General features: G+C 44.1%; 1 protein-coding gene across 1 annotated transcript; it reads right to left on the bottom strand.

Moving 5' to 3' along the window:
- Positions 1-678: 678 nt before the first annotated feature.
- On the bottom strand, positions 679-14624 carry LOC134010857 (uncharacterized protein K02A2.6-like). The gene is made up of 4 exons (XM_062450137.1): positions 14616-14624; positions 14353-14508; positions 1550-2766; positions 679-1318 (listed from the first exon to the last, which is right to left on the bottom strand). Exons 1-4 carry the CDS (start codon positions 14622-14624, stop codon positions 679-681), a joined length of 2022 nt encoding a protein of 673 aa, XP_062306121.1.
- Positions 14625-19144: the final 4520 nt, after the last annotated feature.

Genomic DNA, 19144 nt, shown 5'->3' with positions numbered 1-19144 from the left:
TTTGCTATGTGGTTTATAACTGGTACATGGATCTTTCCCTGGCACTGCTGCCTGATTGTTTCTGACCCCTGGCTTGCTTGACTCTGGCTTGCTGGACTCTGGCTAGCTGATGCTGGAAGGAAGGTGCTGGCAAGACTATGAGTGGAAGCTATCATCTGCACCTTCTTGTGAACTTCCGTCTGGCAGTGAGCCTGCAGAGCATGGCTGCCTTTGTTCGCATAATTTATATCTTTGATGCAGAGAATGCATCTGGCGAATCCCTGCCTGTTGATTTTGGAGAATACATCTCCTAGATGAAAGGACACCTCTTGCCCTTTTATTGAGACTGTAGTAACTCCCGGAGGCTTCTTGTTACACATTTAAGGAGCTTTATTTCTTTGTTGGCAAACACAGTATGCAGCACACTCAACATGGCCAACCGAGGCACATTTCCAACTGAACTTGTTCTGTACTTAGTATAGGTTAACTCAACCGTAACAACAGAGGGTTGCTGCCACCTAGTGGACCAGCGGATTAACATGTTTTAATTACTCTGCCCAGTTATCACATCCCTCCCTCCTTAAGCAGGTTATACAAACATTTGTTTTTAGGAACATTCTAACAACACAAACATCAGTTTAATTTCCTGTTTGAGTAGGTGTCCATATTAAGGGCCACTTATCAACGAGTCTCTTTCTCTTAGTTCAATTTGAAGTCTTTAAGATAACTGGGCAACTTAGTTTCCCTTTTTGCCAGTCTCCTCACTGGAGTTTGGTTTGCCACAGCACTTTGGTCTGAACTTCCTACAACTTCTGTTGCTGCTGGCTCTTCCAACTGGTCACCACTGAGCGCAACCTCCTCAGCATCCAGCCATGCTTCATCTTTTGTGTTGGGCTGAGTTGACACAGTTTGTTGTTTTTCATTTCCTCTTCCTGGTCTCTGGTGGTGAGCATGGATCTGATCCACATGTCTCCTCACTATTCTCTCATCACCCAACATCACCTTGTATGACACTGGTCCCGTCACTGACTCAATGATTCCTGGCATCCACTTGGGTCCAAAACTGAAGTTCTGGGTCAGCACTGAATCTCCTGTTTTAAACCAGCGTTCTTTTGCCTTTTTGTCGTGATCTTTTATTTGTCTTTCCTGTTTCTTCTGCACTCTATTGTTTAGGTCTGGGTGTATGGAATCCAAAGTGCAACGTAGTTTCCTGCCGAGAAGCAGCTCTGCTGGAGAAAGGCCTGTTGTAGTGTGAGGTGTCACTCTGTAGCTGAATAACACTCTGGCTACTTTAGCTGTCAGCGTGCCTTCTGGACATTTTTTCATCATTCTCTTAACCCTTGTGTTCTCCTCGGGTCGTTCTGACCCATCAGTCATTGTGACCCACCGTCGTATTGCGACAACTTTACCGCATACAAAAACAAAGTGAAGCATTTTCTTTTAACCGTCGGGCTGTCTCAGACCCCCCACATTGCAAAGGTTAAAAGAAAAGTATTTTTATTTGGTTTTGTATTGGGTAAAATTGGGTAAACACAATGATGGTTCGTTATGAACCTTTGGGTCATGTGACCCGAAGGCAGCACGAGGGTTAAATGTTTGGACCCCTCTCTCTGCTAACCCGTTACTGGAGGCATGGTAGGGTGCAGAGGTCACATGACGGATTCCATTTTTACTTAGAAACACGTTGAACTCTGTGCTGATGAAACAAGTGCCATTATCAGACACCAACAACTCAGGCAGTCCATGGTTACTGAAACTGGTTCGCAGACACTCAATTGTGGTGGCTGAAGTGGCAGAGTTCACTGGATACACGTCCATCCATTTTGAATGTGCATCTATGAGCACAAAAAAATGTTTCCCCATGAACGGTCCGGCATAATCCACGTGAATACGACTCCAGGGCTTGTCAGGCCAATCCCAGGGGTGTAACGGAGCTGGTGCCGGGACGTTGCGATGCTCCTGACATGTTGTACAGGCCTTTACCGTATCCTCCACCTCTTTGTCCAGCTTCGGCCACCATACGTAACTCCTAGCCAATGCTTTCATCCTGGACACTCCCGGGTGGCATTGATGAAGTTGTCTCATGACACTTCCTTGGCCTGGTTTTGGCACAACCACTCTCGACCCCCACATCACACAGCCATTTTGAATACTAAGTTCAAGTTTCCTCACCTCATAAGGGGCAAACTCCTCCCCTCTGTCTTTTGCTGACCAGCCGTTGTGAACCATTTCTCGCACCCTCGACAGTACTGGATCTTTGTCTGTCCATGCTTTCACTTGATCAGCTGTCACCAGCGTGATGTCAGAGCTCTCCAGCACGAGAACCCTCTCTTCCGACGTCTCCACGTTAGGTGTATCTGGCAAAGGAAGGCGGCTGAGAGCGTCAGCATTGCTGTGATGTTTTCCTTCTTTATACACTATTGTGTATTCGTAGGCTCTCAGTGTTACAGCCCACCTTTGGATCCTGGGCGAGGCCATTTGTGGCACTGCTTTCATCTCACTGAAAAGTGACAACAGCGGCTTGTGATCTGTCACTATAGTGAATTTCCGTCCATAAATGTACTTGTGGAAGCGTTGTATTCCAAACATCACTGACAGACCTTCCTTATCCAGTTGTGAGTAGTTCCTCTCTGCTGTGTTTAGTGTTCGTGAGGTAAAACCAATGGGTCTTTCAGTTCCATCTGGCATGTGGTGTGACAGAACGGCACCTACCCCGTATGGTGACGCGTCACATGACAGCACAATGTCCTTCTCTGGATCGTAATGCGATTTATCACCAAACCAAAGCTTGGACAACTTGGTCAGCTAGGAGTAGAAGAATGTGAAACAGGTCTGAAGTTTCTATGTTCATTTTTGACAAAGATATTGAGGAAATACTGAAATATTGGTGTTTTTATTGATTTCTTGGCTATGGATTAATCAATAATCAACTCTATCACCAAACCAAATCTTGGACAACTTGGTCAGCTAGGAGTAGAAGAACGTGAAACTGGTCTGAAGTTTCTATGTTCATTTTTGACAGTTATTGAGGAAATACTAAAATATTGGTGTTTTTGTTGATTTATCGGCTATGTGTTAATCAATAATCAACTTATCACCAAACCAAAGGTTGTACAAATTGGTCAGTCAGTAGTAGAAGAATGTGCAACAAGTTTGAAGTTTGTACGGTTGATTTTGACAAAGATATTGAAGAAACATTCCGACTGTCTACTCTTTTACCCCGGTCCCTAAATATGACGCGGAGCCTGAACGGAGGTACGAATATGAATGTCTGTTGAATCTCGAATGTGAAACTGATTTCACCTCGGTACAAAACCATCTCCGCAGCTGTTTAGGAAGTCAAACGGCGACAGAACATGTTCGGCACTCCCCTTACTCAAAAGTCTTTCAATAGGTGAAACTATCTGACTACTAACCTGAACTTTATTGCAACAGCCTAAACTTTGTCAATCTGTTCATGAAAATAATTAATTTCAGCCTAAACCGTACAACGGAACGTTACATCGAATTCAACCAACGCAATCGCTACCAAGACAAACACACAGCAGTAGTCTAGTACTGTACCGTACTGTAGTAGTACAATTTACCGGGGCAGCTTCTCCACACAGGGCTATATCGCATTTTGTGTTGTTACTGACAATGATCGCTACCAGTGAGCTTTTTATGAATGAGCGATTTTCCACTAAATAAATGTCAAGCTTATTTACGTTTTGGGGGGCATATTTTCAGTTAGCAGATGGTACTGTTTGAATCGCGATTCCATCTTCTACTGCCGGTAACGTCGTAGAATAATCTTCAATGGGGGTTCTTTATTAATGAATGAATGCAATATGAGTAGGCTAAATGCCTGAAAATATCACGAGAACGGGAACAACTTAAAAGGACATTTAAGTCATAGAGATTAGGTCAATTTTTACACCGGTCTGCCAAATTTATTCGTTTTGATTCAGCTATGAGGCTGCCTCTTGCAGGGGAAATAAGACATCTATTTCATTCTACACTTCACTCGTATTTTGAGTTGTAAATGAGCAGCAAAAAAAGATTCTATAAATCTATGTAATCTTTATAAATAATAAGTATGCATTTTTATATAAAATATACAGCAAATGTTTACTCCTCGACAGGTCTGCAAACGCCTTTGTAAACCGAGATTTGTTAAAACGTTTGTTAACCGAGACAATGTGCAGCAGAAGGGCAGTCTGGCTACAGCCCCTGATGTGGCCAAGGCCAATGAGTTCAATTACTTCTATAACAGGTTTGACTCAGCGGCCTCATCATCATCAGTCCTCCCCCCTCCCACCACCTCTCCTTCAGCAGCAGCATGTCCCCCTTCACCAGTGATGAAGAAAGTGTTTTGTCCGTCTCTTCATAAACGGAGTGACTAAGTTCAGTTGAGTTCTGGATTTTAATAAGTATTATCAATCTGCAGATTGGGAGAGAAAACCAGACCTCTGACAATAAATGACCACACAACACCAGGCTTAGGTCTCAATCATGTCTCTCTCAGCTCTGAAAGCCGGAGGACCATCTTTTATAGGGCACAGGAATGTAAACATAGATAGTGACAGTCAGGCAGTAATGACGTTACAACAGTCTCAGAGGAAGAGATTCACAGCTCCCAACACATGACCACTCAGACTAGAGAGATCATAGTTGGCGCTCTCCTTGTAGTCATGACCAAGGACGTTTACCCAGTACTTTCTCCTGATCACGAACATCTATTAACCCTGACACATAGACACCATCTACTCTTATTAATAGCAAGCTTACATGAGAACATACTAACTAGTATCCAATGACTAGTTATATTGATTAGTGAATAATGTAAGCACACCGGAAATCGCAATTTCTTCCACAGTCCCCCCCTTTTGACGTTTAACGTCAACACAACAACCATTCATCAACTGTTTATCTGGGGCCTGCTGTAGTGCCTTACATTTCACAAGTTTCATACCATTTAAAAACCTTAACAATCAAACAATACAGTATCTGTAACTACTCAGCACAGCATACATGATTATAGGATTTGAAGAAATATTAGGTAGTACCCAATCACAGGTGAAAAGGTACAAAGTCATTGAAGTGAATAGCTTTTTGCTTAGTTTATCAATAGTTCTAGAAACATAGGCATATTGCTCTGCTGGACATACCCACTGGTCATGCTCTCGTGAGCTCAACACATCAGGGTATAGGTCAAACACTGTTCATTAAATTCAGAGTATTTTAAACAGTATAAAAAGTAATAAAGTAACCATCTTTAATTATTGTTAACTGATCTGTGGTCAAGGACAGATCTATTCACATTGCATACAGCATTGTATATCAGTTGGAAAATAGAAGGAGGCAAATGGCCATCTTTATTACATTGGCAAAATAGTCACTTGGTACTTGAGATTACATATCAGACATTTCAGTCATTCCCAGGGCAATAAAGTTATCATCAGTCTTGCTTGCTTTTGTCTGTGGCTTGATTTGGGCTACCATAATCTTACTGGCAGCCTTACGAAAACCTACTGCACAGCACTGTACACAGCAGGCAGTACACATCTTCCAAGCGCAAACCACAATCAGCACAACAACGATTAACATGCCCAATCCAGTGATTCCTATTTGAATGATAGTCGAAAAAGAAACCCCGAACAGAGGAGGTCAGTCAGCACAATTCCTAGCTTCAGGTTCCCCCAAAGCTGACATTATGTTTTAATGTAAGCAGCCATACTTGTGATATTAGCAGATTCATCGTGGATAAAAGTACAACAGTCATGACTTATCACAGCACAGCTACCTCCCTGAGCTGACAACAGATAATCCAGTGCCATACGGTTCTGTAGCACTACCTGCCTCATGGCCTTCATCTCAGACGCAACTGCAGTTAAGGCGTCGGCTTACCAATGGACTCCAACCCTACTGCTAAGCTCCTAATATCTCTAAAGGCAGTGATAACACCATACACAGGGAGAATGGCAACTGAAAACGTGAAAAGTGACTGAGTACTATTGAATCCACGTGATGGGATCCCAGCTTCTTAGCATCTGCATTAATAATACTTCTCTTGTGGCGGTGCCACCAATGTTTGGGAAAGGGGTGCAGGGGCAACCCATCTACAGGTCTGAGGGCTCCTACAATAAACCCAAGGTAACACGTTCCTGACCAGACGGCCGGCAGGAAATAATAAGCACTCTTAACACATACCCACATGGTGCCATTGTTAGCTGCACGACGAGACCAAAATGGTGATGCCCTTATACTTACAGGTCCATCTGCAACAGGCAAATCATGCAACAGGCTGTTAGCATACATACCACAGTGTGGTTACATGTATTTTTACCAAATACCTTCCCATAATTATTTAAACATTTAATCAACCATATACTACATCTTATGTAGTATGCTAAAAGTGTAGGAATAGCATAGTCAGCAACATCAGGAATTTATGTCACCCGCCCAAATGGTATACAGGACAAGTAACATTGAACTCAGATACAATTGAACTTACAAATCATCCAGTAGAGTGTGAGCATACATAGAAACCGTATCCTTGCATGTATTTTTTCACTCTCACTGTACCACTATGCCATACACAAAACAATGCAGGTGGGGCATATTCAAGAGATGACTGACTTGTTCGACAGAACAGTCACATTTGTTACATCCAACCCTACACAAGGCCACTTCTTGACCTTACACATATCAGCCATTGACAGAGGGACAGATATCCCTGGATAACCTCCAGAATGCTTGGGACTCTAACCACAAACCCTGCAAGGTCTGTCCCCTCTAATGCTGCGTCCAGTCATTTTTTCCCGTCCACGGAAAGGTGTTGTTGCACAGATTGTTCTTCATGTGTGCTTTATGATGAATCTCAATGTTCACATCAGTATAATTGGGAGCGTGCAATAGTGACTCTCGGTGTGGCTCATGTATGCTATGTCTGTGGACTCGTGCGTCCAGTATCAGTAAATGTCTGTCAGGTGTGTGCGTCAGTATGTCTGGATCTCATCTCTCATCGTAGCTCCGGCAGCGGCCTCGGTTTCCTTGAAACAGCCGAGGGCCTCCACCACAGTATCCTCTCGTCCCCATTCTGGGTGCTGTCATCTGCTTCATGTAGAGGCCGGAGGAAGACTGAAAGTGTCTTCCCCTCTCCAGGCTCCTCTCTCTGGTTTCCCGTCTGGGTGCTGTCATCTGCTTCATGAATCACACATGGGGGAGAGAGGCATGGTAGCAACAGCAGCCCCTCTCTGGCTTTCTCCTCATGTGACTCACCTTTCGACGTCTTCAACACCTCCGGGTGGGTGCTCTTTGGGACCTCCTTCTCAGCGCCCCTGGATTGGAGTGCTGGATGGCGGGATCCTGGTTTTGGCTCAAATCGGTCAGCTGGACTGGAGCCTGCTCCCGGATCAGCCGCTGCAAACGGGTCTCCACCCCCCTTGGTGTACTCCTGGAGGAGTAACCCAGTGGGGATGAGACAAATGACAAGTTGGAGCAGGCACCATTTGGAGGTGCACCTGCTCCTCCACCGGCCCCTGGCTCTCCGTTGGGACCCTCCACCGTGTTGTTCGGTGGAGGGGCCATTTTGCACTCCGTTGCATGAATCCATGTCGGACGACCTTCCACTTTTACAGCTGTGTGAGTCACCAAGAGAAAACCAGGTATGGACCGGTCCATCTTGGTGAGAGGGCAGTCCTCCGTTTGTGCACTTTCACATAGTCTCCCGGTTGATAGGGATGACATGGCTCCCCAGCGGGCAGCTTTCACCTGTGAATGCACAACCCTGGTTGCTCTAGTTAGGGCAAAACAAAAGTTTAACATTGTATCATCCATCTGGTGGATATCCATCTGTTTCAATGATAGTGGGGGAGAGACAGGCAATTTCATTGGTCTCCCTAAAACTATCTTGTGTGGGGAAAGTCCATTCCTCCTCTGGGCACATGGCCATATGAGCTAGTGGGAGTGCATCAGGCCATTTTAGGCCAGTCTCTTCACATATCTTGGCTAGTTTGTTTTTCAAAGTTCCATTTTGCCTCTCCACTGCCCCTGCAGACTGTGGGTGGTAGGGACAGTGAAAATGCTGGTTGATCTGGAGCGCTTTACAAAGTTCCTGAACAATTTGACCCGTAAAATGTGAACCTCTATCACTGGACAGTCTTGTGAGGATCCCATATCTACAGATCACATCTCTAATAATAAGAATCTTGGCTATCGTGGTAGAATCAACTTTCCGACATGGGTAGGCTTCTACCCATTTCGAGATCATGTCAACAATTACAAGTACATACTCAAAATTACAACACTTGTTGTTGTACAACATTTTGTAAATTAATAAAAGGACCACTTGGTGGTGGGTGGGCTCTTCTCTTTGGTCCCTTTTCGGGATTATGCTGCTGGTAAATATGACACTGAGCACAATGTTGCTAAGCCTTTGTGGAAAAAAACAGGTGCAAACCAATCTGTATTTACTATTGAGACCATACCCCCCTTGCTCGTATGGGCACATCCGTGCGCCATGCGAGCCAACCAAGGGAACAATGCACATGGAATCTTTCGCACAGCCAACAGATAACCAATCATCCCTCTCAGTGTTATCAGCAGCGGCTCAAAGGTCCGCCACAACATGAAGAGAGGGAGTGCGTGTTTCCGGTTGCTGAGACACAAACAAATAGAGACCTGGGACACATCAGAGGAGTTGGCCGCAGCCTTTGCTGCTAAATCAGCTCTAGCATTTCCTCTTGAAACATCATCTGTATTGTTAGTATGAGCCTCACACTTAGTAACAATAGCTAGCTTTCTCTGTAGTAGTATTGCAGACAACAAATTATCAATCATCTTTCCATTCTTGATTGCTCCACCTGAGGAGTTAATGAAACCTCTTTCTCGCCATATGGCACCAAAATCGTAAGTAACTCCAAATCCATACCTTGAGTCAGTGTGAATATTTACGACCTTGCCTTCTGACAAACAACATGCCCTTGTCAAAGCAAAACTCTGCCTGCTGTGCAGTGCATTGTGGAGACAGTTTACCAGATTTGAATGTCTCCCTGTCCGTGCAGACCGCATATCCGGAGTTTAGAGAGCCATCCCATTCTCGGGACAAAGATCCATCTACGTACAACACAAGTTCAGCAGTATCCATAGTTTTGTCAAACATATCAGGTCTGGGTGTTAGCACTTTATCGACAACCATCTCACAGTCATGTGGTTCACCATCATCAGGGTTGGGCAACAATGAAGCTGGATTCAATGGGGAGCATCTATGGATTGTAATGTTACTTTTAGTCAACAATTACAGTTCATACTTTGTAGCTCTAGTGGCTGACAGGTGTTGAGTTTTGGTGCGTAACAGAAAAGCACTTACTGCATGAGGAACCATCACTGCCAAGGGCGACCCCAGCACTATATCTGAAGTTGCTTCCACACATGTTGCCGCAGCACAGACTGCTCGTAAGCACGGGGGGAAACCTGCTGCCACAGTATCTAAAGAAGAACTCACATAGGCAATAGGCCTCTTAAGATTACCATACTGCTGGGTCAGTACACCCTGGTGTAGTCTGGCAGACCGAGAGCTGGCGCCTGGGCCCAGGCCTGCTTGAGAGATACAAATGATTTATCAGCTTCAGTTTTCCACAACAAATGAGTATCAGTTTCCTTCCTTAAATCAAGGATAGGTCTAGCCAACACAGCATAATCAAGGATCTACTAACGACAATACCCGGCTGAACCTAGAACAAGACTTGAGTTGTTATGGTGTTCTAGGCTTCGGTATCCATCGGATGGCCTCCACTCTATCAGGCGTCAATAGATGCTCTGTACCTTTGAGTGTATGGCCCAGATACTTGACCTCCTAATACCATAACTGCAGTTTTGCCTTTGAGGCCTTGTGGCCCTTCTCAGCCAGTGCCTGTAGCACAGCAATAGTGTCCTGTTGGCAGGAGGCAAGATTCTTAGAACATATCAAAAAGGTCATTAATATACTGCACCAGAGTAGAGCCGGCTGCTAAGGTGACATCCTGGAGGTCCTCTCGTAATGCTTGACTAAACAACGTAGGTGATTCGGTGTACCCCTGTGGTAGAACTGAAATGTATAGTGGACCTGGCGAAACGTGAATGCAAACAGATACTGGCTCTCTTCTGCAATGGTAACAGAAAAGAAAGCAAACAATAGTCATTCACAGAGCTAGAAAGTAACAGGGTTACTTGCTAAGTATCGTAACAGGGTTAGGCACAACAGGATGTATAACACATGCATTACCTGCTTATAAACCCATAATAAACTTCCAAGTATTTTATTAGCATTAAAGGATCAAATTGACCTAAAGTCTACCTATGACTCCTTGTTTCAACAAAGCATTAATAACTGGGACAATACCTTTCCCTACTTCTCTATTACTAGCATACTGAGGTACGGTTCTCAAGAGTCGCACTACAAACAATGATAACAACTGGGGTAGCATTCTTAATGCGCCCAATATGATAAGCGTGTGTGGACCACAGTAGCTCAGGCCCAGCTTCTAGCAAGGCCACATCTGCGGTCGCTAAAATCTCTGCATTCCACTGCTGGGGGATGTGTATGGGATTGCTAGGCCAAGTGTTCTTTATCCTAAGGAATAGATAAGAAAAAGTCAGTAGTGCATTTCATTTTGGTTCAGTTTTCACAACAAATTCCTTTCCAACAGATTTACTTGTTACTTACATTTACATAGTTGAAAGAAATACATGTTCATCTTTCAAAGATCCATCTATCCACCCATAAGAGCTAACTGACAGTTGTGTCCACAGGAACCCCAGAAACTACCACTATCATCTCATTGATTTGGGTACTGTATACTGTTGAACTGGCTAACCTAGTAGCTCTGGGTCTTACTTGAAAAAGAGAAGCTCTCTGCCTCCCGTATTCTTGATTATTATTATTATTATTTTTAGAGGACTCTAACCTCAAGGATTTGAACCTATTTTTTTCTTTACTTTAGAGGACTCTAACCTCAGGGACTCTAACCCTATTTTTTAGAGGACTCTAACCTCAATGATTTGAACCTATTTTTTTTATATTTTTTTTTAAATGTACATATATTATTCTCCGTAAGACATTCATTTGCAATGTCATTAATTTCTCAACTTTCTTTCCTGCATTCTCCTGCATCAATGTACAATTATGTTTGACATAATCTATAATCATATCAACAGCTTTTGTTCTCCCAATTTAGAACCTGTTTCTTAACTTCTACCTGGAGTTCAGGAAGCAATCCACATATGAACACATGATAAAGTGGCATGGGGATGCAGCTGCTGTAAAACCAGAATGTTTTTTTTTTTTTTTTTTCAACAAATAAAAATCCTAGTAAGTCTTTCTAGATCATCTGTAGGATCCTCATCTTTTCTGTTTGCGATCATACACTTTGCTCCAGTCAAGCAACACCCCTCCAGTATTACTGCCATTAAACACCATCAGAAACCTATGCTTTAAGTTTTCTCAACATACCGGTCTGGAGTTCACCCTCTAAGCCTTGATTCAAATCAATAAAAGTAGGTATGTTGGCATTGATAGCTATATTTGCAAATCTCTTAGAAATGTTGCTGAGTCCTCTCATGTCAGGAAATCCCTTTCCTAGCTCCCTCAGCTCAGTCACTGACCATGGGCGATAAAGGTACATAGGCTGTCATACATCAGGACCTGGATATGCACACATAGGGTTCATTGATACCTGGGGGTTCAACTGACAGGCCTTCCTGGTTAACCTCACCCATCATGTTTTGCTGTGATATAAACCTTCTCTTGTAGGTTCTGTTCTGGCTGCACCTGACCCGCTGCTTCCCCTAATAATGCATTTTCCCTGTCTCTGGCTCTCCTCTGCATAGCCACAGCTATAGCAACAACATCATCTTCATTGTAGGTAAATAGGCTACAAATCTTTGGTAGACTCTCTTGTTTCCCTTGAGAATTAGCGCTACCTTCAGCCTGTTTCACAACTACTGACTTCTCACAATTAGTTTTGGCACTGTTAGTCTGTTCAAGCAACTTCATGTTAACATGTTCGAGCAATGTCTTGAGTTCCCTCACTTTATGACTTTGTTCAGTCTGATCATCTTTTCTCTGTCTCAAGACGCTCCGGGTCATTTCTTGCTTCTCTATCAGAATCCGTTTTAGCTTGATCTGATTGTATTTTCTCAAGATAGACAATGCCACGTCGTCTCGTAGCTTCAGTTAACCATATCATAAACATTGGCCAGCTGACAAATTGTTTACACGTCCGACTTGTTTCCTTGTCTTTCAAAACCGCTTTTAAACTCTCCTATATATATATTTTGTTTTACATCAAACGTTCACTCCAGCGGAAAACAATGTCTCGGGTCATGATTAATCCACGCATGCCATCTCTCAATGCTTGACACTGCTTGAATTCCATGTAAATCAAATCATATATCGGGCTGGACTAACAACGTCTCTATCGCTCCTGTACTGGAAGCTAGATTACCCATACTGAATTACAAAGTATCTGTAACAAATCTCATAACGGTAGGCTCTTATGATTTACTGCAGCAAGAATCACACAGCACTTTAGAATATAGTCACAAAATCACATGGCACTATAAAACAGTCGCACAATCTCATAGCACTGTAAAACGGTCACAATATTGAAGAATAAAAGAACTACAATATCATGTGGTAGTGAACTACAAATATGGCCTTTTTCAAGCCAAACTATCCTCGCCCTCCGGCGCTCGATCATGGGACGCGCCTACAAAGACCCAACTCTTTGGGAACGCGCATACAATAATTTCCTCAACTCCATAAGTAACAAAATAACCACAATTCGTGCTTAAAAGGGACGAGTTAATTCATAAACTGCCAGTCTATATCTTTCCCTTAGTATTTGATTGTGTCCCTCGCTGATAATTAAATGCCAAGCTTGTCAGTTAAAAGCCTAACTGCCCCTTTACATTGTCAAAGTATCCCTAACTAGTTTAAAACCACTTTACCCTTAAAAGTTGGTCTCTCGCATAAAGCCTGTGACCCTGATACATTATGACCGCCCACCTACTGTGCTTGGTCTTAAGAAAAGCCCAAAACAAAACTTAATACAGTTACAATTCAAACCAAAATAAAAGTCCCACTAAGATCTCTGTTCAAAAGAGAAAAGCCCAACACAAAACTTAATACAGTTACAATTCAACTTAATACAATTCAAACCAACATAAGATGTCTGTTCAACTAAAGTTTTTCAGCTGTAAACGTGCATTTTAAAAGAAACACATACCTTTCCTTGTTTGGTTCACCCCTGGTCTGCATCTGTAAAACCATACTCTCTGTTATCAGATCCTTTTCCCCAGATCAAGAGTATGGGACGTATTCTCTTAACAGATCCTTTGCCTCAGATCAAGAACACAGATTGTTTTACATACTTTTTCAATACTTCACACGACCAGAGTTCTTGTACGCTATCAGAGTTTGCCAACTCTGACCAAGACAAAGTAAAAATAGCAAGTCAATTAATGACCCAAATTTACTAAACCAAAACTCTAATATTATCTTCCTCCTGTTGAGGCCTAGCAGACTCTGGTCTGCTAAGACCAGGCTCCCAACTGAACGTCACAATAAAAGGTTCTTAAATTGTTTACGTTACCAGCATCGCAGAGGGACAGCAGGCGCACCAAGCATAAAGCAATCCGTGAATGGTTTTTTTGAAAAGGATCCCCTTACCATTTAGTTTTGTGCACCACAGGTTCTGCTTTATACTGGTGCTGCCGTGGGTCTCTCCTGGATCTGGTTCTGCAATCCTGCTGCTCGACAACGCCAATTGATGAAGAAAGTGTTTTGTCCGTCTCTTCATAAACGGAGTGACTAAGTTCAGTTGAGTTCTGGATTTTAATAAGTATTATCAATCTGCAGATTGGGAGAGAAAACCAGACCTCTGACAATAAATGACCACACAACACCAGGCTTAGGTCTCAATCATGTCTCTCTCAGCTCTGAAAGCCGGAGGACCATCTTTTATAGGGCACAGGAATGTAAACATAGATAGTGACAGTCAGGCAGTAATGACGTTACAACAGTCTCAGAGGAAGAGATTCACAGCTCCCAACACATGACCACTCAGACTAGAGAGATCATAGTTGGCGCTCTCCTTGTAGTCATGACCAAGGACGTTTACCCAGTACTTTCTCCTGATCACGAACATCTATTAACCCTAACACATAGACACCATCTACTCTTATTAATAGCAAGCTTACATGAGAACATACTAACTAGTATCCAATGACTTATATTTGAGTTATATTGATTAGTGAATAATGTAAGCACACCGGAAATCGCAATTTCTTCCACACCAGCTACTCCTCACAGCTACAGTCCTAACTTCACGGCTGAGTCCCCTCCCCCACCAAGCCTCCCAGTGCCTCATAGCTGATGAGGTAAAGGTGGAGCTGAAAAAACTGAACGCGGGAAAGGCGGCCGGCCCGGATGACGTGTGCCCGAGGCTGCTGAAGGTCTGTGCTGACCAACTGGCTGAGCCCCTTCAAGAGCTCTTCAACCTGAGCCTACAGTCAGGGAGGGTCCCGGCTCTGTGGAAAACATCATGTCTCGTGCAGGTACCCAAGACTGGGCGCCCGGCCGTGCTCAACGACTACAGACCGGTGGCCCTCACATCACACATCATGAAGACTCTGGAGCGGCTGTTTCTGCGCCACCTGAGACCTCTGACCGAACATGCACTGGACCCCCTGCAGTTCGGGTACCGGGAGAGTGTAGGGGTGGATGACGCTGTCCTCTACCTGCTCCACAGGGCCTACTCCTACCTGGACGAGCCGGGAAGTCAAGTGAGGATTATGTTCTTCGACTTTTCGAGCACCTTCAACACCATCCAGCCTCTCTTACTCAGAGAGAAGCTCGAAAGAATGGGGGTGGATCCCTTCTTCACATCCTGGATTACAGACTACCTGACAGAATGGCCGCAGTTTGTCAGACTGGGGAGCTGTGCCTCTGACATTGTTGTGAGCAGCACTGGGGCTCCGCAGGGGACTGTGCTGGCTCCGTTCCTGTTCACCCTCTACACGTCGGACTTCACCTACAACTCTGGTTCCTGTCACGTCCAGAAATATTCAGATGACACGGCTATAGTGGCCTGTGTGAGGGAGGAGCAGGAGGGGGAGTACAGGGACCTGACGAGAGCCTTCGGCGACTGGAGCGAGAGGAACGGCCTTCTCCTTAACACCAGCAAGACCAAGGAGTTGGTCATTGACTACCGTAGGACTAAGCCACATTTGCAGCCTATTAATATCCAGGGCAAGGACATCGCTGTGGTTCAGACCTATAAGTTCTTTGGGGTGCATCTGGACGACAAGCTGAACTGGTCGGCTAACGCAGGTGCACTGTACAAGAAAGGACAGAGCAGGTTGTTCTTCCTGAGGAAACTCAGGTCCTTTGAGGTCTGCAAGGAGATGCTGCTCATGTTCTATCAGTCAGTAATGGCGAGCGTGCTCTTCTATGCTGCAGTCTGCTGGGGAGGCAATATGTCCAAGAGGGACACTGGGCGGCTGGACAAGCTGGTCAGGAAGGCCGGGCTCAGTGGTGGGGCAGAGCCTGGACTCACTGGGGACTGTGGTGGAGAAACGGATGCGGGGCAAGCTCTTGGCCATCATGGGCAATGTTAATCATCCCCTCCACCATGTCCTGGCAGGACAGTCCAGCAGCCTTCGTAGCGGGCGGCTCAACACCCTACGTTCTCGGACTGAGCGTCTTAGGAGGTCCTTTGTCCCAGCTGTCATAAAACTCTAATATATGATTGACTTTACACTGTTTTGCACTATACACCTACAATATACATATACATCCTATCTACACTGTACATAACTTATTGTATTGTCTGTTTGTATTGTATTGTCTGTACATATTGTATGCAATTGTAAATATGAGAGCTGTGAGAGATACCTGAATTTCCCCACGGGATTAATAAAGTATCTATCTATCTATCTATCTATCAATAGGTCGAGGTTTACAAACAAATCGTTTTAACAAATCGAGGCGACAAAGCGTTTGCTGACCTGTCGAGGAGTAAACATTTGGTTTCTTATATACTACAACAATACGTGGGAAGATCACAAACCAAACAGGTCGAATCTGGAGCAGACGCCATGTTGTCAGAGTAATCAGCTGCACTTGCATTGGTGACGTCACTACATCTCCAAGGCAACATATCAACAACATCAATTCGGATCATTTAATTATCACGGCAAACAATTACACTGCACTAAACTGTAAGTGTAAATGTAAAGTGAAAATAACAAAACCAGTCAGTATGATGACTGGAGCGAATATCATTCACGTCTTACTAAAACAGCGGCCACGCGAAAGGGAATGAGGAAACTGTTTCCTCTACAAAAAAATACAATGCGGGTAACGTGAAAAAAGGATCCAAAGACTCGTAGAAAGACCGAGTCGGGAAATGAACGAATCGTTCGTTTCCTCCAGTAGGCATACAGAACCTATGCAGGTCACGTGAAAAATGATCCAAAGACTCGTAGAAAGACCGAGTCGGGAAATGAACGAATCGTTTGTTTCCTCTAGCTACCACTACAGAGCCTATGCAGGTCACGTGAAAAATGATCCAAAGACTCGTAGAAAGACCGAGTCGGGAAATGAACGAATCGTTCCCTCTAGCGTTTCCTCTAGCTACCACTACAGAGCCTATGCAGGTCACGTGAAAAATGATCCAAATACTCGTACCTGAAGACCGAGTCGGGAAATGAACTAATCATTTATGTTTACTTGGACGAGCCTATGCAACAGTCCCGATGCACGGCCACGAGAAAATGAACGAATCACTCTTTGAGAGGACTCGTTACTCCCGAGTCCTTGTAAGTATTCGGTCAAAATGAACGAATTGTTCACGAACGACACATAACTAATTCGGAGGGTTGGTCCAAGATGGCGACCTGTGCAGACGTTTTGCTCTGAGCTCCGAGATTCTGACCGAGTACCAGTTATTTAAATTGAATAATTAAGATTATATTGTTGATAAATGAAGGAGTGGACCGTTGCTCTTGCATCCAGTAAATTCATTCGTCCGAATAAAGGGACTTTAGTTGGTCATATTGAGTGAATTAGCAACTTCCTTACGAACTGTTCGCTGTTAGCCGAAGTTTCAGTAGCGGTTAGAACCGAAACTGTACTGTACTGTAGCGAGTGGTACGTGACAGTGGAGCGAGTGGTACGTGACAGTGGAGCGAGTGGTACGTGACAGTGGCTAGTGGTACATGCCAGTGCCTCCACCGGCACGTGACAGTGGCTTGTGGTACGTGCCAGTGCCTCCACTGGTACGTGACAGTAGCTAGTGGTACATGCCAGTGCCTCTACTGGCACCTAGTGGTACGTGCCAGTGGAGCTAGTGGTACGTGACAGTAGCTAGTGGTACATGCCAGTGCCTCCGCTGGTACATGACAGTTACTGTTCTGTTGATAGTGGTATGCAAGTGTGTCGTGGCAGTTGCATTGGGTGTCTGGCAGCTTTTGTTTACTGTCGTGTAACTGCCCCGCGGCCATTTTAGAATAGGAGAACAGGCTATAAACTTTTATTTAAAAAAATAAGTTAAACTGTTCGTGCTAACAGACTCCAAACCATACTTTTGATGTCTCACTACAAGGTCACCATACAAAGTAGTCGATTTAAACATTATATTGCATATAGTGTAATGGTGTGACTGTAATGTAAAGCAGACTTGTACACACGTAATGAATTAGTAACAAATTATTTTACTCAGAGTAACTGAATTTAAGCGTGCACATGAGCCACCATTGTAGACTCTCGTCTCTAATGCACATCGTTGTGTTGTTATCAGCGCCTCCTAGTGGCGTATATCATTAATTGTAATAACTGAAGTCAATATAGGTAGCCTACATTTGCATTTCGATACTCTGAGTAAATATAGTTGTTAATAATAGTTCATTATTTTCATATGAAGAACCTTGTCAATTAATGACACCCTATGATTGCAAATGTACTTTCTGGGTATTATACATATTGGAAACTACAAACTCTCCTGGATACAAATCTGTTTAAATCACTCAGATATCTTTATCACAACTGAAGTTACATCTGGGAGAAAATCCTTTTGTTCGTAATGACGTTGTGAATGTAAATGTCAGTTTAAGTATAGGCTACATTAATAACTTCTCAGCAAGTTATTTCATTGATCAGTTGTTATGGGCTGCTGCAGCACTCAAAAGAGCAGGCAAACTAAGCATTTGATTTGACATGGCTTGAAAATCTTGCTAGCTGACATGTCCAAAAACCGTTGAAATTAATAGTTTTTCATATACTAGTAATCATATACTTTTTGTACATTACAATGAAGTTTAGGGTGTTAACGATACAAAACATCTCAATTTTGACAGAAAACGATTTTCGATCTTTTTTGGCTTATAGCCAACAATGAGCGGCCGCGACATCCACGCGTTTCCGCAGGCCGCCACACATACTTAAACAATTCTATTCTAAAATGGCCGCGGGGCAGTTAGGCTACACGACAGTAAACAAAAGCTGCAAGACACCCAATGCAACTGCCACGAGACACTTGCATACCACTATCAACAGAACAGTAACTGTCATGTACCAGTGGAGGCGCTGTCACGTACCACTAGCTACTGTCATGTACCAGCGGAGGCACTGGCATGTACCACTAGATACTGTCACGTACCACTAGGTGCCAGTAGAGGCACTGGCACGTACCACTAGCTACTGTCACGTACCAGTGGAGGCACTGGCACGTACCACTAGCCACTGTCACGTGCCAGTGGAGGCACTGGCATGTACCACTAGCCACTGTCACGTGCCAGTGGAGGCACTGGCATGTACCACTAGCTACTGTCACGTACCACTAGCCACTGTCACGTACCACTCGCTCCACTGGCACGTACCACTAGCTACAGTACAGTACAGTTTCGGTTCTAACTGCCTCTCCGAAGTTTTTCTAATACCAAGACACGTGCGCTAAGATGTCAAGGAGAGATGCCAAGAATGTGAGAAAGGGAGGCTTGATGATGGACAGGGATGTAGTGGGGGGTAAACGCACGTGAACGCCGTTTACGCACCTCCGAAATTCGGAAATAGCGTTTATCCACCTCTAAATTGCAGAAATTGTGTTTATCCACCTCTAAATAGCGTTTATGCGTGTTTACG

The sequence above is a fragment of the Osmerus eperlanus genome, chromosome 24 (genome assembly GCF_963692335.1).
Source record: "Osmerus eperlanus chromosome 24, fOsmEpe2.1, whole genome shotgun sequence".
NCBI classification, from domain to species: Eukaryota; Metazoa; Chordata; class Actinopteri; order Osmeriformes; family Osmeridae; genus Osmerus; species Osmerus eperlanus.
The sequence above is the reverse complement of the archived record's forward strand: the minus strand, read 5'-3'. Positions and strand labels throughout refer to the sequence as shown.

What these genes read in the sequence shown, in the direction of transcription:
- LOC134010857 (XM_062450137.1), bottom strand. An exon ending in ATGAGGCACTGGGAGGCTTG is followed by an intron (nt 2,767 to 14,352) that starts GTGGGGGAGGGG and finishes AAGTTGTCCAAG; the next exon opens with CTTTGGTTTGGTGATAAATC. An exon ending in AACCCTCGTGCTGCCTTCGG is followed by an intron (nt 1,319 to 1,549) that starts GTCACATGACCC and finishes GGAGAACACAAG; the next exon opens with GGTTAAGAGAATGATGAAAA.